This window comes from Berghia stephanieae, chromosome 4 (assembly GCF_034508935.2).
Source record: "Berghia stephanieae isolate SIO BIC M18660-M18661 chromosome 4, UCSD_Bste_1.3, whole genome shotgun sequence".
NCBI classification, from domain to species: domain Eukaryota; kingdom Metazoa; phylum Mollusca; class Gastropoda; order Nudibranchia; family Aeolidiidae; genus Berghia; species Berghia stephanieae.
In genome coordinates, this window is record NC_088363.1 from 28,132,380 (window position 1) to 28,155,849 (window position 23,470).

At 36.0% G+C, this 23,470-nt stretch overlaps 1 protein-coding gene across 1 annotated transcript in view; it reads right to left on the reverse strand.

Moving 5' to 3' along the window:
- Nucleotides 1-23,470, reverse strand: part of LOC144971739 (uncharacterized) — an 86,202-nt gene that overhangs the window by 35,751 nt on the left and 26,981 nt on the right. The window contains exons 3-19 of the mRNA XM_078912813.1: nucleotides 18,163-18,349; nucleotides 17,258-17,361; nucleotides 16,342-16,467; nucleotides 15,205-15,363; nucleotides 11,703-11,821; nucleotides 11,315-11,423; nucleotides 10,686-10,694; nucleotides 9,601-9,790; nucleotides 9,061-9,164; nucleotides 7,887-8,015; nucleotides 6,986-7,141; nucleotides 5,660-5,775; nucleotides 4,324-4,447; nucleotides 3,655-3,663; nucleotides 1,968-2,308; nucleotides 1,078-1,176; nucleotides 56-187 (exon numbers count right to left, since the gene is read on the reverse strand). Of these exons, the coding sequence (XP_078768939.1) occupies nucleotides 56-187; nucleotides 1,078-1,176; nucleotides 1,968-2,308; nucleotides 3,655-3,663; nucleotides 4,324-4,447; nucleotides 5,660-5,775; nucleotides 6,986-7,141; nucleotides 7,887-8,015; nucleotides 9,061-9,164; nucleotides 9,601-9,790; nucleotides 10,686-10,694; nucleotides 11,315-11,423; nucleotides 11,703-11,821; nucleotides 15,205-15,363; nucleotides 16,342-16,467; nucleotides 17,258-17,361; nucleotides 18,163-18,349 (2,213 nt within the window). The remainder of the gene's footprint in view (nucleotides 1-55; nucleotides 188-1,077; nucleotides 1,177-1,967; nucleotides 2,309-3,654; nucleotides 3,664-4,323; nucleotides 4,448-5,659; nucleotides 5,776-6,985; nucleotides 7,142-7,886; nucleotides 8,016-9,060; nucleotides 9,165-9,600; nucleotides 9,791-10,685; nucleotides 10,695-11,314; nucleotides 11,424-11,702; nucleotides 11,822-15,204; nucleotides 15,364-16,341; nucleotides 16,468-17,257; nucleotides 17,362-18,162; nucleotides 18,350-23,470) is intronic.

Sequence of the window (23,470 nt, forward strand, 5' to 3'; positions counted from 1 at the left end):
AGAATTATTTGTATTGTTAAATAAGTATTTTTAAAGATAAAATGAATCCTCTTACATGACTTCCACCCAATCCTTCGCTGTCCGTGTAAGACTCGTCCGACTCGAAACTATCCGAATAATCCGAGCAGCTGCCTTCGTCATCGTATTCGTCGTCCTCGTAATCATCGTCATCGGTCGACACATATTCCTACAAAAGGATTTGGAAACTATAATATAATTTTAGGATGAAATATTAAAAAAAAAAGATGAAATCAAATCACGGATTGAGGTTCTTGCAATATTTATAGCTAATTGAATATTTATATAGGTCATTTCACTATGTTACATGAACCTTATTATTCTTTATTTATTCAGCGAGAAGTCCCCATTAACTAAATTTTCTTTTCATACGGTAAGGCATATTTTTGGTACAAGCAATATCCGTCCTTGCCTATATCGTAGGTAAGCATTTGCACCCGAGTCGAGTGGGGTAATTTTGTATAGGACTTTGCCCTAGGACACAGTGGCGGGACTAGAGCATTCCGACCATCACCATCCATCCAATTTGTCACGGACTATTTTATAAATCACTTGACTTTTATTTCTAGATAAAACGCACACAGCAAACGAAATAATATCCTAGACATGAAGAGGGATTTACAAGAAGTCTTCTTTTAAATGCTTAAAAGCGTATAAACTTTTGTCCTTTGGGAAATACAAATATTGTCGTTCAACATGGAACTTCTTTGTTTAATTTGCATATCCAAATTGACTATGGCGGGGGGGGGGGGGGGGTGAAGAATCTTATAAAACTCAGAAGTCATGAGAGATTTTTTTAAAAACAGGGAGGGGTGCCCATCCTCAATCGGCAAAATTAAAATTTTATGGCATCAAAGATCTCCACAAATCTACTTGACTGTATTTTATACATTGTGTCTTTTCTGGCCCTGTTTTATGACTCTAGCAATTATAATTAGGACATTTTGTAGCTTAAGATATATATCATAATTCAATATTATTGTTCAGTACCTCAGCTATCAAAAGTCATATATGATGAAATAAAAAGAATTCCATTTTACTCATTCTACATCAACAAACCTCTGTCCCGTCCTCTCGCATCCTCTTACGTCTTTTCCTCCTTCTCCTTTTTCTCTTTCGTTTGTGAGATTTTCCTGCCACTTCACATTCATCCACTCCCTGATTATAAGATAATAACAGTAATGATAATGATATTGATAATAATAATAATAATAATAATAATAATAATAATAATAATAATAATAATAATAATAATAATAATAATAATAATAATAATCGTCATCTTCTTTCAGCTTATCCCGCATTTTGCAGGGTTGCCATAATGAATGCCGCATCTCCATGCAGCTCGGTTCAGAGCATCATCTTCCTCCAGGCCCAGTTCCTTCATATCGTTTTACCTTATCAAACCATCTAGTCTTTGGGCGTCACTTTTTCCTCTTTCCCGCCAATTGTAAGTCCAATACTTTTCTTCCCACGTACTACATCTCTCGCCGAACCATTCCAATCTATCTTCTCTCATCTTTATTGATACATTCTTCACTTCAGTCAACATTCGAATTCGTTCATTTCTCACTTTATCTTTTCTTGCCCAGCAAAGTGATCATCTCAACATCCTCATTTGGAAATGAAATAATAATAATAATAATAATAATAATAATAATAATAATAATAATAATAATAATAATAATAATAATAATAATATAATAATAATAATAGAAATAATAATAATATAATAATAATAATAATAATAATAATAATAATAATAATAATAATAATAATAATAATAATAATAATAATGTTGAAGACGATGACGACAATGACGATGATGATGTTAATAATCATGATCATCGGCATCATCAAACCCACCACCATTATCCTCAACGACACCACCACCACCACCACCACCAACAACAACAACAACAATAACAACAACAACAACAACATCTTACCGTGACACCGGAATCAAAGCTTTCCTCAGCTCCACCTTGACCTTTTCTGTGCTTCAACTTTGACTTTTCGAGCTCACGAACACGCGCTTTTTTATTCTTGCCCACGGTAAAAACATCCATCAGCTTCTTCAAAGGAGGCTTTTTGGGGCTGTCTTCCTCATTATCAATTGAACTTTTTGATTCCTCCGACACATCGTCTGTAATCTTCTCTTCATCTCCTTTCTTTGCCGCCCTCTTTCTTCTACAGCAACAGCACCATATAATCACGATCAGGACGATTAAAGCTAATAAGGCTGCTAAGCCAATTACGATGTAAATCCAAGGGAATTCATCACTTGTAGCTGACAATATAAGAGTTAAAGAGAAAGTAAATAAGGTTATCTCCCTTAGAATGTCGAAGTTTAACACTCTTTCTTGTTTCACTCATTTTCAAGAAAATAATAACATGCTATCGCTATTATGTTTATCATGGTCTATGTATTTTAGGATTAAAGTCGTGGTAAAACCTTTTGATAAAATGGGTTCTCTTGTAGCATGAAACCCATTGGAACCGAAAGGTCCTGGATTCGTTTCTCTCTATCTCTCTCTCTCTCTCTCTCTCTCTCTCTCTCTCTCTCTCTCTCTCTCTCTCTCTCTCTCTCTCTCTCTCTCTCTCTCTCTCTCTCTCTCTCGGAGTGGCGCATAGTTAGTTGAGTCTTTTGAAAAAGCTCTTAAGTCACATTCTCTCGCAGGTGTAAGAGAAGTACCAAGCCATAAACTGCATTGTCTGTGTTGGAAAAAAATGTAATATCGCCTTACAGATCCAATATGTTAACTGTTACTGTAGTCTAGGGAACCACATGTAAGCGATTTGAGCATGTTTAGTAAATATTGCGTTCAAGTTTTAAAAAAAAAACGTTATTCCAATCAAGTAGTTATATCTGATGGATCAAACCAAAGCATTTGTCACTGATGTGACACTAAGCGCCGCAAATGTCGCAAAGACGTACAAAGAGACGTGCGGCTATGTGGTCTAGTGGTAAGACTCGCTTTCGGATCGGAATGTCCTGGGTTTGAGCCTCGCTTGACGCATAGTTGAGTACTTGGAAAAGGCTCTTTACTCACATTCTCTCACCGTACTCATGTGCAATTTGAGTACCTGGTCTTTAACAGCGTTGTCTCTGCCGGAAAAAAATAATATTGCCTTACAGGCGTCATGCGCATATCTCTTTCTACATGTTACATGTTGCTGTTGGTAAGGGACCCTTTGTAAAGAGCACTGATTACGTTTAATAGATATTGCTCTATATAAAAGCTCAAAATATAAGAAAAATACAAGTAATCAAATCAAATAGTTTCTGAACTGTAAACTAGCGTCCTATCAAAATGCCAACAAGCAGTTGCTACTGTCAGGGTGCCCTCCGAGCCTTTGGGCTTTATCACTCTGAAAAACTATTAAATACTATCGAAGATTGAACAAAGCCTCAATAGCTCCAATGTCATTCGTGATTTATTTAATCGTAGCTGGACATCGACGACTTACCAATCTAAAGACATATAGGATAACCATAAGGCAAACTTCTCCATAAAAACCGGAATTTTTTATAAACCAGATACTTTGAGAAATCCGAGGAAGAACTATTTCAATCTTGACTTAACACTCAATGATTAAAATGGGATGTCATGGAAGACTAAATGTCATACTTACGACAGCTACCTGGAATTGACAGAAAGAGTAGACAAAAAGAGATTACTGATCACGATTTCTCCTGTCACTTCATTTTGATGCAATATGATATGTTCACCATAAGAATGATTTATACCATGTGTTATTTGTAGTTGCTTAGTGAGTATATTTAATATAAGAAGGAACATTCTTCTACAAATTCTCTTAAAGTTGGAGATAGTTAAATTCCTTATTATTATGTTTTAATCCGTTTCCCTCTCGTGAAAATGTGGTATCAGGAGTTTGATTTTATTGCGCTCATTAAAACTGAGGTGCATGAAAATTGACCAAAAAAAAGAAGATCTAAATCTATCTTTAAAAAAATAATACTTTCATCACTGTTGTAGAATTTCTATTATTCAATATAAAGATAATTTTCTCATTACAAGTAAGCTAGTGTTACCACCAGCATAGATTATCCTTACAAAAACATACTTTCAAAAACTAATAATAAATAGATAATTTAAACAAAAAAAAGAAAAACAAAACAAACAAAACAGTCTGTTGAGTCATTTTTAAAAATCGGAGTGCATTTTACACAACTGAACAAATATTGCCTTATAACCTAACAGTCTTCTTCAATTCTATTTGCATTTGAAAGATTTTCTATGTTTTAAGTCCCATGAAATGCAGTGGTAATCATAAACCTACCGATGGAGTCGAACTCAAACGTCAATCCCTCGTCTGTTGTCACATTAGTAGGAGATTGACTCTTATGACAACCGTATGGTGTTTGGGAAAACTGAAGATTAGTTGAACCAGACACTGTGTATGCCTGGATAATAAGTAGGTAAGAATAGATGAAGATACTAAATAAGAATTAAGTCACAGACGATACTACAGTGGAATCCGCACATGGTATGAACAAAAAGGTCAACACTATTAAAGTCAATCAATGCTTAAAGTTAACGCCTCTTGTTGGTTGGACCCAAATTGTACGTTCTTTATCTAAGTCGTGTGTTCCATTGATAATGGATAAAGTCAAACTTGTTTAAAGTCAACCTATGTGGTCTAGTGGTATGACACTCGCTTTCGGATCGAAAGGTCCTGGGTTCGAGCCTCGCGCTCGGCGCATAGTTGAGTCCTTGGAAAAGGCGCTTTACTCACTTTCTCTCACCGTACTCAGGTGTAAAATGATTACCTGGCCGTTGACAGCGTTGTCTTTGTCCGAAAAATTGTAATATCGCCTAACAGGCGGCATGTCCCGTCCTACATGTTAAATGTTGCTATTGACCAGGGACCCCTTGTAAAGCGCTCTGAGCACATTCAGTGGATATTTCGCTATATAAAGTTCAATTTTATTTAATTTTAATTTATTATTTTTAACCAACGTTTCTAATTTAAGTGTTGGCTTTATCAGGATTCTTACTGTATAAGTAATAAAGGTAACTTGGAAAATCTAAATGTGTTTAAATAGGACGACGCCTTGAAAATGAAAGTAAGATAACTAAAAAATGAAGCACCAAGAATAAAAGCAGCAAAAATACGGTGACAACGCAAAATCAAAATAACGAATATAAATGCCATTAATGACTCGAAATGTCAAATTCCTTTATGTCGTATCTAGTGCTTATGATTGTCTGGCGCTGAAGTAAACAAATAAATAAAACAAGAATCAATTTGGCACTGAACCCAGGCAAGAGCTGAAAATTAAGCAAGCTGTCCTGAAGATTGTAATATTAAACGGGGTGTATCAGATCAAGCAGTAAAAATACGACAAAAATTGAACCAAAAATTAGCCTGCCTGAAAAGTTTATTGTTTGTCTATCTACCCATCTATCTATTTATCTATCTACCTATTTAGTCTTCCTCTGTGTGTGACAAGTGCTTATGTATCAGAGAGAGAGAGAGAGAGAGAGAGAGAGAGAGAAAAGAGAGAGAGGAAAAAGAGGGAGAGTTCGATGTGACGGATGTAGTTTATACAGTGAATTCAAAATTTTGATTATCAGGAATGATAAATGATTACTTATTATTTTCTAAAATTTACCATGCATGTAAACATGTAAGTGGTTCCATTGGTAAACGTCTCGTCTCTGTTGTAGAGAGTAAGGTATCTCGTGTCACCTGATGTGGTACTGTACACACAACCCATGGTGCCATTCTCTGAAATATATCATAGAATTGATTTGGATTTCTCAACACGTTTCAGAGAACCTAGAATAGTAATTTTTATAATGCTCGTTATTGGTTAATAGTGAGAGAAGTAATACCAAGATCTGGCTTCATGATTCAGGAGTCTATTTTTGATCAAATGTGTCAGACAGAATATATTGGAACCCCAATACCACGGAAAAAAAGGAAGATCCTCCAATAGGATTTCAATTCGAACAGGCAACCTTCCCATGAAAAGGCGAGTGTCTATCATTCATCGGCTTAGGGATACGTTAATTCAACGTTTTAAAAGACACGGTGTCTCCATCGAATATTTATCCAAATCTTCCCATTTATAGGCAGAATATCAAATTCTAGTTTTGAATGAGTGGGTTGAATCTCAGAACAAAGAAAGTGTACTGCTTGTATTACTTCAAACTATAAATGACATTTTGATAGCACATGTACATGAATTTGTAATGCTCAATGTACTTCACAGTGTCTCGTCTTCTCCTACCCTCTCCAAATACAGCAGGCAAAAGAAAACCAATTTCCATTTTATAGATTTAGACGTCCTTTTTTACAAACGCTCTTGCAATACCCATCACTGACTATAGCCGTGCATTCATTCAGACCTGAGTCAAGTGACAAATTGGCTGCCTTCACCTCATGGGGAAATTTTGCCTTTTTAGTTTTGTGTCAATCACTTTCTTTGAAAAGGAATAAAGTCAACTGCAACATGTGTGAGACTATTCAAATACGCTCCAAATCCGAAGAAAAAACCCTGATGGGGTATCCAAAATGTGCCAGACAAAGCAGAAAAAAATACAAAAAGAAAAACACATAATATAATCCATTGGCGATCCAACCTCAGATCTCCCGACCTCCTGATTGGAGGTTTGAAGTCGAGGCTGACTGATTTTCTTTTTGAGATATGTATACTCTTTTTGCTTTTTCTGACACTCTTTCATACACGCCATTTCAGATGTTATCTTATACCCGTGTCTGCTTACTAATTTGCCGAATCCAGAAAAGCATAGTTACCGTATTCAACCAAAAGCATGATACATGGGATTCGTCAGTACTTCGGCGCATCTGCGCATTCGATATAACAAAATGGACATCGATAGAGTAGACATAATCAATTATGGCACTTAACACAAAGCTACTTATTATGCATATTTCTTTAAAAGGAAACATGCCAAATTATGATAAACAATACCTGTATAAAAAGGCGAAGGACTGCAAGCAGTTGATGAGAGTTTGATCTCTGATGGGTCATCACACGTACCCAGGGTGTACTCACAATGACTGTTGCTAACATTATATATCTTCTCCAAGTCACTTGGGCACGAGATGACATTGGCTGACAAACTATCTGTTAGAAAGGATCAAGACCATCTCAAAATCAAAAATCCCTAAATCAAAACTAGTATGGATTCGTCATTTTAGTTATATTATATGAAGTAAATACCATTGTCACTGACTATGTCCCTTGGTGTATTACAAGTAGAGCCGTTGCCGGACTTATAGCCTGAAACTTCTGTAAGAATAGCGTCACATTACTGGGCTCTAATCGTGCGGCTATGTGGTCTAGTGGTATGACACTCGCTTTCGGATCGGAAGGTCCTGGGTTCGAGCCTCGCTCAGCGCATAGTTGAGTCCTTGGAAAAGACTCTTTACTCACATTCTTCACCGTACTAGGTGTAAAATGAGTACCTGGCGTTAACAGCGTTGTCTTTGTCCGAAAAATTGTAATATCGCCTAACAGGCGTCATGTCTCGTCCTACATGTTAAATCTTGCTGTTGACCAGGGACCCCTTGTAAAGCGCATTGAGCACGTTAAGTGGATATTGCGCTATATAAATGCTCATTTAAATTTAATCACCAAAAGCGTAAAAATGGGTTGTCGTTAGTAGTGATCAAGGAAATAAATGATCCTATTGGTTTAACTTTTGAATACGACATAGTGTTCAATTTCCTTTGGCTTTTGTCGCCCTTTGTCGAGAAGAAACATTCCATATTTTTTCGTAGCTTTTAAAATACATAGTCAAGGCACCTAATGAGAAGTATCAATAAAAACATAAAAACTAAAATTACCTCATATTGATATATTATCTTACCAGACTTTATAAATACAGTGTAGAGTGCTGGGTCATCAGAACTCAGTCCCTCACACACCTCTGACATAGAATCCACTGGAGTTGCTGCATTCAGTGTGATTAAGTATTCCTCTAAAGTGTCATGGGTGTCTGAAAAAAAGCATATGATGAGAGTTCAAATCTCTATTGTAATTACTGGAATTTGTGTATTATGCCAATGACTTTGTCATGTACTAGATAGAGGCAGATAGACCTTGGGAGATTACTCTATTTTACCCGATTTCTTGATATTGCTAGAGGCTTGTAAGAGGTCTTTTGGATTTTGTTGTGAATAAGAGAAATTCTTTGTTGTTTAGTGGTATGGAACCAGGTTTTTGATCTGAAGGTCCCGGGTTTGAGTAATGTTGTGAGCTTCATGTCTAGTGCTACTCGTTAAGTGATGCAGTTGACGTGGGACCCCGAGCGGAGCGCTTTGAGTATTTAGTGGATAGTACTCACTCACCCATTTGGACTTGCGGGATTCTGCTTTCACAATCTGGCACCACCCATCTCGGTCATTGGCCTTCTTACATAAATTCAAACCAGTTTGTTCATGAATAAAAGCCCTGTCATATTCCTCCTTGTACAATACCTTTTATAGATACTTGAGAACTGAAATAAGCTTTTATTTTTTATCCAGATACTAGTGGTCGTCATGAACAAGCGATGTAGTACAGATGATTGAACACACTGGCTGCCTCAGAGGATTGGCAGAATAAACACAATAAACAATAACATCGTACAGACGTGTTTACGTAATATATATATATATATATATATATATATATATATATATATACATATATATATATATGTATATATATATATATATATATGTGTGTGTGTGTGTGTATGTGTATGTGTGTGTATTTAAAGGGGTTGGGTTCCGGTAGTTCAAACGTAGAAAAGTACCGGCATTGAGAGCAGTCGAAAGTTTTTCACACCTCTCTTTTAGCCCAGCAATGTTTGGGTATCTGATCTGTCAGATCTTCTGGAGTAACGTCTGTTTAGCGCAATTGATACCATGATTAATCCTGCTCCGTGGACCGTGTGGCTCTGAATCAATAAATAAAAATAATATGACGGCCACACGATTAAAGTGGAGAACGTGCAAAAAAAGGAAAGTATTTTTCAGTTCCAGTTTGATATTTCTTACTTGCATGGTCGTGGTAGTAGATGTATTTGCTGCTTGATTCTTGTGAAAATTTGAGACACACATAGATTCGAACTGCCACCGAATTTATACTTGTTGCACTTGATCTGGGGATAGAGTTGTTGTTGTTCTTTTATTCCATTTATACAATTAGAATTTGACCATATTTTTAGTAAAACATATGTACTATAATAACAACATTATCGTCGTCGTCATCGTTGTCGTCATCATCATTGTCATCATCATCATCATCAGCATCAACATCATCATCATCATCATCATCATCATCATCATCATCACCATCATCATCATTATCATCATATATATCATTATCATCATAATAATAACCATTATCTTCACCATCTTGGTAATAAATAAGGGTATATCAGTAATGATACTAAAAAAATCATCCATATCTTAAATAACTTGAATAATTTATATATCTCCATTCTAAACAATAAAATGTTTTATTATCCTTGAGTTTTGATTTTTTTAAAATAAATTGTTCTCTATAAATGATTCTTATGATTCCTTAATACCTACCGTATTAGATAAGTATTGCTAGTTTTCATATAACATTGGAAGGTGGTCGGAGCGTTGTTGCAAGTTGTTGTGTTACATTCAATGCCTTTAGGTTCAAATCCAGTCATCGTATCACCAGAGATAGTTATGTCTCCTTTGCGGGTGCTGACCCAAGAGCCAACCAGAGAGCTGGAAAACTCGCATGTAATCGCTGAAAGATGGGAACAAGTTTTAGTAAAAGACACAACATGTTGAAATACATTATTGATACTTAAGAGGGAAGCATTGATCCTTAGATACACGGACGTATTGATGGTAAAACATAATGGTGCCAAAAAACTATGCACTGAATTACTTCTTACTTCGGTGTAGTGATAATAAATTACAAAATAAATTATTTAAAAAAAAAACTATAATTAATAGTTCATATTCAGAAATGTATAAGCACACAAAGAATGTGCGCAAAGAGTCGTTTCATATAAACAATGGCGTCAATGAACTATGTACTGAATTACTTCTCACTTGGCTGCAGTGATAAATTTCGAGCTATTAAAAATAAAAACCTATCTCTGCTAATATGCATAAATGTATACGCCAAAATTACTTCGCAAAGAGTCATTTCGTATAAACTTTGTTTACAATTTGTTGTCACCTTAGGAGGTAATTTCTGTTTTGTTTTTGTTTTTTGTTTTTTGCTGCCAGTATTTCTAATTTTGAGTCATTTGTCATTTTTTGCCTTGGGAACTAGACAAAAGCTAAATCATTCCTACAATTCTTTGAGCCACATGTCTTTTCTCCCCAAAATGGTATGAAACTGTTTTGTTATAGAACATGTTTATTCATTTATTCATTGTATCTTTTTATGGTGTAAAACCAAAGTAGATCACTTAAGGACATCATAACCATGTTATATTATAGCATCTTTGCATATTTCTATATATCACAACTTCAGATTAATATTTCATTTTGACATTATTATTTGGTGATAGTTAATATTTTATTGATTTGATATGAGATTATATTAACATAATATTATTATGTGTTTTGTGTAATCAATCTTGGGTTTACGTTAGTCCGGAATATAAAAATAAGAAAAATATACTCACGGCAGTAAACTGAAAAAAAGAAATACAAGTAAACAATAATGAATAAATGTATAAACCAATACAACGCCAGTTATAGTGCATAGTATAGTTAACAAATGGGGGTCCCGGTAGTTCAGTTCGTAGAACATTCGCTTCCCACGCAAAGGACCGTGATCGATCCCTGGTGCAGTCAAGATTTTTTCTAACCCATCTGTCCACCCAGCAGTGATTGGGTAGCTGGGTCTGTTAGATTTTGCTGAAAGTACTTTGCGATGGACTAGCATCCTTTCCAAAAAGTAGCAAGCAATTGCTATTGTCCGTTTCATGCTATAGAAAACTGGATAGACTCCGGGTCGATGGGCCTCATGGCTTTGAAGGACTACATGGTTAACAGCCTTCCTTTAATTTGACATTACTCAAATAATCGTGGCAGCAATTTTAATTGATATACAGAAAAAAAAGAAAACTTTAAAAACACATTTTTCTAATCTGAACTTATACCTTCAAAAGACTGACTATTTTTAAATCCTTTTAATGCCCTATACATAATATAACATCGTTAAAATAGTATTAAATCAAATTGGTTTTCGATTCCTACATACAAAGACTTCACTAATTCTTTTAAACGAAAAAAATATTATTTAACTCACGTGTTGAGTTGAAGGTGCATATTGGTGTTGTAGCATTTGGTGACTTCAGCCCGATACAATCACCAGTCTGCTGTGTCAAGGATACTTGCTCGCCACTTTTGAAAATAGCCTTTTATGATAAGCATAAACATAATAACATGATAATTTAACCAGTTCTTATGGATCGTAAGTCGGCAATATGTTGTTTGTTTATGATAATTGACTTGATTTAAATAAAAACATTTTGCTGATTAACTAACGACGATTAATTGTTTATTTTAGAAATGCATCGACTCGTAATATTCAATCATCATCATCATCATCATCACATCATCATCATCATCATCATCCTCATCATCATATAATCATCATCATCGTCTTTCCCATGGATCAATATTTCTCAACTTACCACGCAAACAAAGCCAGTTTCTCCAACACTGAATGTGTCATCCTGGTTGTACAGAGTTAGATAGGTAATACTCTGAGAATCGTCACTTAGACTGTACATGCATTTTAAAGATCCATTTACTGCAGAGAGAGAAAAAAATCAGTTCATTGGGGTTATCCGTCAGTCTCTACATCAAACGGAATCGTGCCTAATATTATTTTAATTATTATATCTATTATATAAACAATATCTGAATGAAAAAATACAACACAAGTCGTAGTCAATCCGATTCGTAAAGTCCATGGAATCTAAAATTACCACGGTACAACACTGACAAGCCAGAAAGATTGATCTGTCCCAATATGATGGGTAGGATAAAGACCCAGTGACCACATAAATTCTGGATGGATATATATATATATATATATATATATATATATATATATATATATATAAAGAGTGAGAGAGAGAGACACACACACGCAGAGAGAGAGAGAGAGAGAGAGAGAGAGAGAGAGAGAGGGGGGGGGGATTGACATTTCTTAAACCATGTTTTTTTGTTGTTGATGGTTTTGGTTTTCAATCGACTTACACAGGAAGTGGGGAGGGGGGCATATTTTAAACCATGTTTTTTTTCTGTTGATAGTTTTTGGTTTTCAATCGACTTAACACATCAGTATCACTTTAAGTCCAGCGATGGGTGAAAAGCTGTAGACCTACAGTAAACGCAAAGGTACTTTTTGAAAGAGGTGACCCAAGTGTCCTGGTCACAACAGGATGATGGCTGCGAAAATAAGATTCAACAGTCTGATGTCAAGTCCTCCTGGCAGCGAGCAGCTTGGTTCTAAACAAAGAAAATCGGTCCTTTTTATTATTCATGTGACCAGAATGTATAAAAGTCAAGACATGATCAGATTTATAATGTCTTTCTCCTCTGGATACACTTTTATGCTCGTCGGAAAAGTATATTTCATAAGGGCGTCCGCCATTGTCCCGATAGTTTAGAACCAGTTACTAAGTTACTATGCGTCATTACGAGGGAAGTGACGTCACGACTATTGAAGCCTATTACAAGTCGGTAAGTGCCAAGCGTTTGTCTAGCAATTGCCATTTCAATCCTTTTATTTTTCATCAATTTTAAAAACATTTCAAATGTTTTTCAAACTAGTCTTTCTAAAACTTCATAGCCTCCATCGTAACAAATGTTCATGTTTACTCGTACATCAATTTACTTTGTAAATACCAGGTTACATCACATTGGAGTCTGTTGAAAGCGTCTTCCAATGAATAAAAGAAAACAAACAAAACGTAAAAAACACGCATTGTCTGTACTCTATTTCTGCAAAGTCTTTAATTATAGAAACCAATCTGCCTCATTCTATTCATTTGCTGGAACCCATCCGTTTAATAATAATATAATAATTGAGCATTTATATAGCGCAATATCCACTTAACGTGCTCAATGCGCTTTACAAGGGGTCCCTGGTCAACAGCAACATTTAACATGTCGGACGAGACATGACGCCTGTTCGGCGATATTACAATTTTTCGGACAAAGACAACGCTGTTAACGGCCAGGTACTCATTTTACACCTGAGTACGGTGAGAGAATGTGAGTAAAGAGTCTTTTCCAAGGACTCAACTATGCGCCGAGCGAGGCTCGAACCCAGGACCTTCCGATCCGAAAGCGAGTGTTATACCACTAGACCACATAGCCGTTTCCTTTTGTTTAGGAACTATTTCAATTGATCTTTCAACCAAGTATTGACGAGTCGTTATGCCGACATAATGTAGATTTCTTTGTTTGCCAAGGTTATCGGCATCCTTGTGACGTTGTTGTTTAATTTTCATAGTATAAATAAATAAATGGAGTAATTAAATATTCATGAGGCCATCAACCCAATTTATTTGTCAAACTTGACAAAGACTACAAAGAGTATGCTAAAATGTTGCAAGCAATATCCTAACATTTTGGTTAATTTTCATGAAGCTAAATAATAAATTTAAAAAAACCAAAACAAAATCAGAAGATGTGTAAGACTTCGTAGTGTGAGAGATTAGTTTCGAATATAATAGGGGATAAATTCATGATGATTAATTAGTATACAATGAAAATGATGATGATGATGATGATGATGATGATGATGATGATGATGTTACGATGATGATAATAATAATGACAATAATAATGATGATGATAATAATAATAATAATAATAATAATAATGATGATGATGATGATGATGATGATGATGATGATGATGATGATGATGATGATGATGATGATGATATTAATACCAATAATCTGTAACACAATGCAATCTGTCTGTTAAACCAGAGGGTGTTAACGAGGCCTTAATGCCTTTCCAATATTGGCGTTGATATCACAGTATAAAAGATGAAACAAATCGAACAATCATCATCAACCGGCATTTTGTCAAAAGGAACCTGGTGTTTACTATTGAATCTTTAAGCTCAATTTATAAGAGGCGAGTCTAATTAACGACTTCATTGAATGGAGTGCATTTTGTTCCATAAATTTTAAAATATTTAAATTCTGGCCATTATAACATGGGTTTTCCTCATTTAGTCTATTCAGAAATTTAAACATTTTTTAAAACACGATTAGACATTTTCACCATTTGCCAATACAGCAGAAGGCGTATACTGTTTTCCAAGTCTTATCTATAACCCACATTGGCTCATTAATGTCATGGGGAAAAATCTCAAACCAAAGCAAAATGATATTGTTCATTACAACAATGTTAAATCAAGCACGTAATTCGTTCGGCCGGCTATCATACCTGAGCTAATACGAGTACATAGACTGCAAACGTATACCTGTCAAAGTGATACTAAGCTGCCAGAAGCTGTGGACTATAAAAAGTAATAAACAAAGATGAATATAACAGCTTCAAAAAAGAAACAAAGACCAAACACGGAACGTTTCGGGCTCAAAAGCCTTCCTCAGCCAACAACAAAAAGCAATGACATAAATACATTACTAAAATCCAGATTAACGACAGAGATGACCTACAAAAATTTCTCTGTCGTCAATCTGGAATTAAGTAATGTATTTATGTCATTATTGTTTTTTTGTTGTTGTTGGTTGAAGAAGGACTTTGAACCCGAAACGTTCCGTGTTTGGTATTTTGTTCTTTTTTTTAAGCTGTTATATTCATGTTTATTGTGTGGCTATGTGGTCTAGTGGTATGACACTCGCTTTCGGGTCGGAAGGTCCTGGGTTCGAGCCTCGCGCTCGGCGCATAGTTGAGTCCTTGGAAAAGGCTCTTTACTCACATTCTCACCGTACTCAGGTGTAAAATGAGTACCTGGCCGTTAACAGCGTTGTCTTTGTCCGAAAAATTGTAATATCGCCTAACAGGCGACGTGTCCAGTCCTACATGTTAAATGTTGCTGTTGACTAGGGAGCCCTTGTAAAGCGCTTTGAGCACATTTAGTGAATAATGCGCTATATAAAGCTCTATTTTTATTTAATTTTTTTAATTACTTCAAACGTATACCTGATAAAAACAAATTAGGATTGATAGAGGAGTTTGTGACTTGAATGGAGTTTTGGTCCCCGCAGACTTCCACTGTAGCATTGCAGGATGATGGATCACTGGACACAAAGTTGCCCAGTAAATCATTTGGACAATAGGAGAATGAGCTTGTTACGGAATCTGTCAATAGTGAGACACATTAAAGTGACGATAAAGTGGTGTTTATAATTGATACCCTCTTGAGGGAATCTGTTACAGTAAAAAAAAAACCATTAAAATTCCCTGTATTCATCCCCATGGGGAAATTTGTCTTTAGGCTCTATTGTAAGAGAAGACTGGAATGACCCAGGCGTCAGCCGCAGTGCAGCGCTGCAAAGTGAGCAGTGACTTGCTCAAGGCCACACAGCGCGGACGGTGATCGAACTCGGTCCCTTTTGGGTACGAAGCAAAGACAGCTGAGCCACGCTGTCACATTGTTGTCCTACACTGTTGAAATAGTAATATTTTACCAAGTTGGTTTGAAATGAAAACTGTTTGAAAAGAGTTAAAAAGAATTGTCTGTTCACTTGGCTTTCTAACAGTAATCAATTGTGTATTAAGGGCGTTTGAATAAGAACATTGTTGTTAAACACTTGGTCGCAGACACTCAAAACAATGCAAAATATATAGATCTATCTGTTAAATTGGTTTAAAGGCAATTTTCTTATGTACATTAGTCCTCGGTACTTTCAAAGGAAAAACAAATCCATGCAGTATCTCTAAATTCAAATAACGTATTTAAAAAATAAAATTTAACACAAAGGGTAATGTAATATTGTGAGGAGTGTCAAATAATGTGTTGATACAAATATTATAACGGGAAGAGACAATGACTTTCAGCCAGAATGTCATTCTTTAAGAGCGGTTTTGTGGTCTGGTGGTATGACTCGACTTACGACCTTTGGGTCGAAGGTTCGAGTCCCGCTGTGGGGTTGCACATTAGGTCTCTTTAAAAATTCTTGATTCAAATTTTCTTTCCATGCTCAAGAGTACTGCCACTTTAGAAATCAAATTATTTTAACGCTCTATAGGCTGTATATCTCGTTCTATATGTTCTTTAACTGATGGGCAAGATTGTGTGGGTCAACCCAACGTCCCTTTCCCCACTTCTTTTCTTACCTTCTTTAACGAATAAATGGTATCGATCTGTTGCCAGAGGAGAGTCCAAGTTACATATAGATTCTATGGCCGGAATTGTGGAATCGGACTGGACGGTGGCATAGTCATCAAAAAATAAGTTCCTATCTGGACAGAAAGTATAAAATTGAAGATGTCGGTAATTTTAAAATATTTAAATCGTGCAACTCATTTGTAAAGTCTGAAAAGGAATATGTGTATGTGCTATATCAAGAAGAACAAATATGATATTTATTGCCCATCGCACAATCCCCTCCTTTAGATTAACTGAAATTAAGCATTAAAGATTGCGAACAGCATTTACTCAATTGAAAACCGGAGGTTTATTACATATTTTTATACAAAGGATAAACTGTAAGTGGCTATCCCAAAGAATCGCAAGAATGGAGTTTAACTTTACAGGGACCACCACACAGTAATTCCACAGCCGAGTCTGATAGTTCTGGAAGAATGTATTTTGAAGTATAATGGTGTCCAGTTCATACGGTTAAAAGCAATTACTAACGAAAGAGTGAAAATGGAGAGGCTTCGTATGGGTTCCTATACGAAGCCTCTTCATTTTCACTCTTTCGTTAGTATTTTTACGATCACAGGCTTCAGACAGCCCCTACCATTCTCTACTTAAAAGCAATTGTAACTGTCATTTTAACTAAAAGTCAAGGGGCTTATGCAACCACTAATTCTTTCTTACTTTCTCAAAAATAGTATTAGTGCAGGGTTATAAGTTCCTGATAAAATGACAGTGGCAGGGGTATGACTGATCAACAGCCGTCAACTGGTAGAGAAATTGTTAAGTTTAATCTATCAAATCCAACTACACACATCACAAGGTTAGTAACAACTCGTTTCTATTATTACACTGTCAATTATTTCTGTAACACAATAGCAGATATCTTACCTTTTGGTCCATGGTAGTACACGTATTTTGTAGATGTTACTTTGTACAGGTACAGACAAATGTATAAATAATTAAAGTTACCAAAATCTTCATAAGGGGCAGACCTGGAAAAAATCATATTAAAAATGTGATAAATTGTGTAAAATGTATCCCATCATCATTACCAACACCAACACATTTAGTATCAACGTCGTCATAATTACAATCACAATCACCAACACCACCAACACCACCACATCATCATCACCATGATCTATATAGTGATCATCATCATCCGTATCACCACCACCACAATCACCTCCACTACCATTATCTTTGCCAGGGTCACCACCAAAATTGTGGTTTTATATATGGTTAAATCCACTAAATCTACTCAAACCGCTTTAAAAGCAGTCAAAAGCCGACCGCAACACTAAACATGCAGGACGATAGATATCATCTCACCTGTAAAGCACCATGACATTTTTCGACAGATACAACGCTGTTACGGGCTCAGTTTACACCCACGCGAGGTGATATAATAAAGTCTGTAAACTGCCTTTTCGTATGATTCAACTTAGCTGCTACCATAGTGGGACTCAAACCAGAGACATTCCGGTCCGAATATGTTATACCAAAAGTAGTCCTTCAGAGCCATTGGGACCATCTATAACGTGAAACGGACAATAGCAATTGCTTACCCTTTGGATAGTACGCTAGTTTATCGCAACGTACTTTCCTCTAGATCTAAAAGATCCAACTACCCAAATGTCGGTGGTTTGACAGTGGGTCAGAATAAAATCTCGACTTCACCCAGGATCGAACTCGGTCGCTTTGCGTACGAAGCGAGTGCTCTACAAACAGAGCTATCGGAAACCCCTGGTATACCACAAGACTGACTACAAATTCTCACAAGGTCTACAAACCTGACAAGATATTTCTCTCCATCATTTTGCACACATGTCCAGGACTCATATGCCTCACCACTACAGACAGTCTCAGCACACACGATTCGTCCAGAGATGTGTGTTTCGTTGAATTCCACCACACCCTTCCTAGAAGATGTCCAGTTGCCCCGGATGTCTGACGGGAATGAACAACTTGTTTGGCCATCTGTAATGAGATTTAAGATAACGATGAAGTCCCGATTATCACCATCGGCGGATTAGAACTCTGAAGCCACATGTGAGCTTTGCGCACCATGTTTAATGTAATTTTGTACAGATCAGACTTCTGGTGTAATCAGAGGTCTGATCCTCCATAGGTCATATCCGCCCAAAATTTTATAATACACAGTGCGCAAAGTTCGTATGTAGGCTTCAGAGTTTTGATTCACCGATCGTTAAATTGGGACTTGAGAGGTTTGATCCGCCGACCATCGATAAACTTTGTGCGTTTTTGAGATGCGTAACGTCCGATCACTAGACTACTTTGGTCGTAATGTGCCACCCATTGCGTTAATATGATATTGTGGCGAAATGAAATAGATGAAGAAAATTTAATTTAACGACGAATTGAACAAGATTGGGATTTTAGTTGTTTGGAGTTAACCATACAAAGCAAACTCCTCTCTGTGAAGGCATCTATTTTAATTCAAATGTCATAAGTTATGCTTAAAATCGAAATACCGACAGAATACCATTTTGACTCGATGTGACACATATGTATGTCTGCTTTAAGACATTTTAGTGTAATGTTTGAAATAATAATCAGATTAAAGAAAATCACTCATGATACGTATTACAATTGAAGCTTATTCATTCTCGTTATCGGAACTATGCACATTTGCGGCCTCTCAAAACTTTTCATGAATACGAAATCAAAACTTTTCTTTTATTGTTTAAAACCATCATCAGAACCACATTCTGTATGTTACTTACATTGACGTAGTACAATTATTTCGGCAATAGTAAATCAGAGATTTATTCATCGGAGATTCAAAGCCTCTTTTTAGTTTTACACGCCAGTTAATAAATAAATTTTAAACGATACCTATATGTATATGATGTCTACATAATTAGATTGTCCTGATCTCAATGCGTTCTATGTGAATGAGTTAGGGTTGCCAGAAATAGTTAATTACAATGTTATAATAATAGACAGTGAAACCAACAATTTTATTCCAAACTAAAAATCATCTAAATCATTTCATTTATATTGAGCTTTGTACATTTAAAAATCACCATGCTTAAAACAATATTTTATTTCACCCATATTTTTTCCATAAGAAACCAAATAATGATTTCATATAGGGTGGTACAAATCGCTGTCAGTGAGATCTTTTGTTTATAAACATTAAAAAGCATTCTGTTACTGGCCATCTCCAGCAATTAACCATTAGATTTTTGACTAATCAAAACATGGAATTTGTGACACACCTTTACAAGTGCTCGGACAAACATAGTTAGGGGTTTCTAAACAATAAATGAATGAATTCGACCTTTCTCTGATCATCGTTATTGTTCACATATCGCCTAATGGTTGACTAGTTATCACACAATTTTCTCGAACATATCATAAACGTTTACGTTTACACAATGATTTCTTTGTTGGTTTTATTCATCGGTAGAACAGTGGGTATTTTGCTTAGACACATACCATCGATATTAAAACCTGCGGAGTTTGCTATGTTTACCAATCACTATCATTGTTTACATTATGACGACTGTCCGAGAGGCGTGGTTATCTAAGTGTCTTTTGTTCTCACACGAGTTACAAGATATGTTGAGATAAATGTAGTAGTAGTAGTAGCGTATGGCTACACCTCCAAATGTATTTCGTCAACCCAGCTTCTAAAGTCTTCCTCCACCCTAAGGATGGTTTCGTAGCCAACTTCAAGTTTAGTGACTGGACAGTGGAGGACGATGTGATCGCTGGTCTCTGGGGCTGCCTGACATTTCTGGCAGGTATCACTGTTTCCAAGTTTCCATCTGCACATATTTGATGCAATTCTGCCATGTCCAGTTAAGAGGCGGTTTGAGGAAATCCAGTATTTCCTGGCGTTATTGAATGCAGGCACTCTTTTGTTGGATCTTTAATGATGTTTCCTCCTTTTGGTGTTTCCCTGTTCCACATTTCTCTCCAGTTTTCCTCCACACTGAAGTCTGCCATTTTTGTTAGGTGGAAAGATCCTAGATCCAATCCTGCTGGAACAGCTGAAGATGAGTAGCCAGACCAAGAATGATCCAAACCGGCGTCCAGACAAGGTTCTTCCTTCTCCGGGACCCACACCTCCAACTCAATGAAAATTGAGATAAAATAAACTTTATAAATGCAATCCTTCGAGAGAAAATCAAATTCTTCATTATATTGAAATGTTATAATATGCATTAAATACTTTACGAAAATACACGTCGAGAATCACTGTCACCCACGCAGTCCTTGACAACATTAAGTACAGCTTGACTTTTCTTCTTTATTTTTGAAGGACAAAGGAAGAAAACTGCCAAATATCGATTGACTTGCAAGACGATGATCGATCACTTTGTGTACTACCAGTTTTGTATTTTTTTTAATTTGGCCCATGCAGAGGTTTGACATGAGTCTGGGAAACTCGTCAGAATGTTTTCCTTTCAATTCCTTTTACGAGAACTAATTGTAAAATAAATACTTCAAGACGATTATGTTTTGAAATTAATGAATGTTCCTAGATATCTCGAAACGCTCAAACGAAAACAGATTAATAAAACATAATGAAAACAAGAGAAAAAACACTTAAGTGTGAGCACATATGCACGCGTGTGTGTGGGGGGGTAAATAGATAGATAGATAGATAAATAGAGAGAGAGAGAGAGAGAGAGAGAGAGAGAGAGAGAGAGAGAGAGATATTTTAAACAAGTTCGGGTTTTCCTATAGCTTCGACATAGATCTAAGATTGTGTCATGTGTTTATATTATGTCTGGTGCTTATACGGAGGCGCTATTAATAATTAAAATACCAACTGTTTTTTTAAATTTCCTCTAAAATCTGTGACTATAATCTTCCTAAATGATGCTACCATTTTCGCCTTGTTTGGCAACAAATAATCTTTGTGTTTTTATCGCACTTATTCTATTCTTGTTTCTGGACCATATGCATAGCCAGAAATAATAAATGCTTTATATAAAGTTGTCACATATTACTTCTACATATGCCTTATACCGAACTCGGTGATTGTGGTAGTGGTCGTGGTTGTGGTGATGGTAATACTACTACGACTACTACTACTAGTAGTAGTAGTAGTAGTAGTAGTAGTAGTAGTAGTAGTAGTAGTTGTTGTTGTAGTAGTAGTAGTAGTAGTAGTAGTAGTAGTAGTAGTAGTAGTAGTAGTAGTAGTAGTAGTAGTAGTAGTATTGTAATGTAATGGGAAATGTATCCACTCAATTGCGCTTCACAATGGCAATAATAAATAATACGTAAACAAATTAATAAATATACACACACCCACACAAACACACCCACACACACACATAATATATACATATATATATACAGACATCCATGAATATATACACCTATATAATATATAAGTATACATACAAATGTATACATATGCATGCACATACACATACACACTAACATATACATATATACACATATCATATATATTATCAACGATTCACTTGATAGGTAGATATAAATAACTCAGTTTTGAGGGATTTTTAAAGGTATCAAAAGTCTGACAGTTCCTTCTATATGTAGTTAATGAGTTCCATACAGCTGGAGCAGAAATGGCAAAAGATCGTAAACAGAATTTAGTTTTGGGGATTTTTCTCTCTAATGATACTGAGTTAGAAGACCTGAGGGGGCGACTTAGAATATGGACCGTAAGAAGTGATTTTAAGTAATCTGGAGCACTGTTGTGAAGACATTTATTAAAGGCAAGACATGCTAGTTTATAATCAACTCTCCTCTCCACGGATAGCCAATGAAGGTATTCCAAACGGGAGTTAATTGCTCATTCGTTTTTGTCTGGGTGACAATTCGTTCTGCCCTGTTTTGTAACAACTGCAGTCTTGCGACCAAGCTCTTTGGGAGCCCGAAGAGAAGGGAGTTGCAATAGTTTAGCCTACTAGCAAAAAGTGAGTTAATGAGCATCTTGCAAATGTTTTAATCCTAAGATTTCGGATATGACTAATAGACCTAAAAATAAAATGTAGATTTTAAAGAGTTTTGTTATATGATATTGCATATTCAGAAATTCATCAAAATAAAAACCAAGGTTTTTCAGAATTGAAGATCTGGAAATGACAGAGTCACAAATCAAAAGCTCTTCCGTTAGAATGGCCTTTCCTTATTTCTAAAAGCGGTTAATTCAGTTTTATCGTCATGGAATTTAGCTTGTTTTGGGTCATCCAGAGATTGATATGAGAGACGCAGTTAAAGATATTTATCTTCTTTGAAGTTAAGTTGGAAGAAGAAATTGGGAAATTTAGCTGTGTGTCATCAGCGTAAAGATGGTGACTGATGCTGTAGAATTGAATGATGCTAGTAAGAGGTGTGAGGGGTAGACAGTAAACAGAAATGAACCCAAAACTGACCCCTGCGGCACGCCAAAATCAAGTGTGATGGTTGTCGAAGATACTCCATTTATGCACACACGTTGTGTTTGATTCTTCTAGTAATTAGAAAACCACTTGAGTGCTGTTCCAGTAACTTCAAAAGAATCATCCATTCGGTCCATTTTGGTCGACCGTACCGAATGCCGCACTTAAATCTAAGAGGAGTAGTGCAACATGGCTACTGTGTTCCAAAGGGGTAATCAAATCATTATGGACGCGAGAAGTGCAGTTTCTGTGCTGTGGCACGGTCTAGCTATATGCGGACTGAAATGTATTGCGCAGATTGTTATTAATAAAATATTGTTGTAGTCGTTTGACAACAAGCCGCTCAATAACCTTCGAAATAAAATTTTAAATGGGCACAGGCCTGTAGTTTTTCAACAAATCAAAATCAAGGTTTTTCTTTTTAAGTAAAGGTGTGATTATGGCCTCCTTCATACAATCTGGAAAGTCAGCGTGCTCTAGTGAGAAGTTCACTATTGATGTTATTGCTGGCACAACCTCCTCAAGGTATGACTTTAAGATCCATGTGGGTATAGGATCTAGTATAGTAGTAGTAGTAGTAGTAGTAGTAGTAGTAGTAGTAGTAGTAGTAGTTGTAGTAGTAGTAGTAGTAGTAGTAGTAGTAGTAGTAGTAGTATGTAGTAGTAGAAGTAGTAGTAGTAGTAGTAGTAGTAGTCGTAGTAGTAGTAGT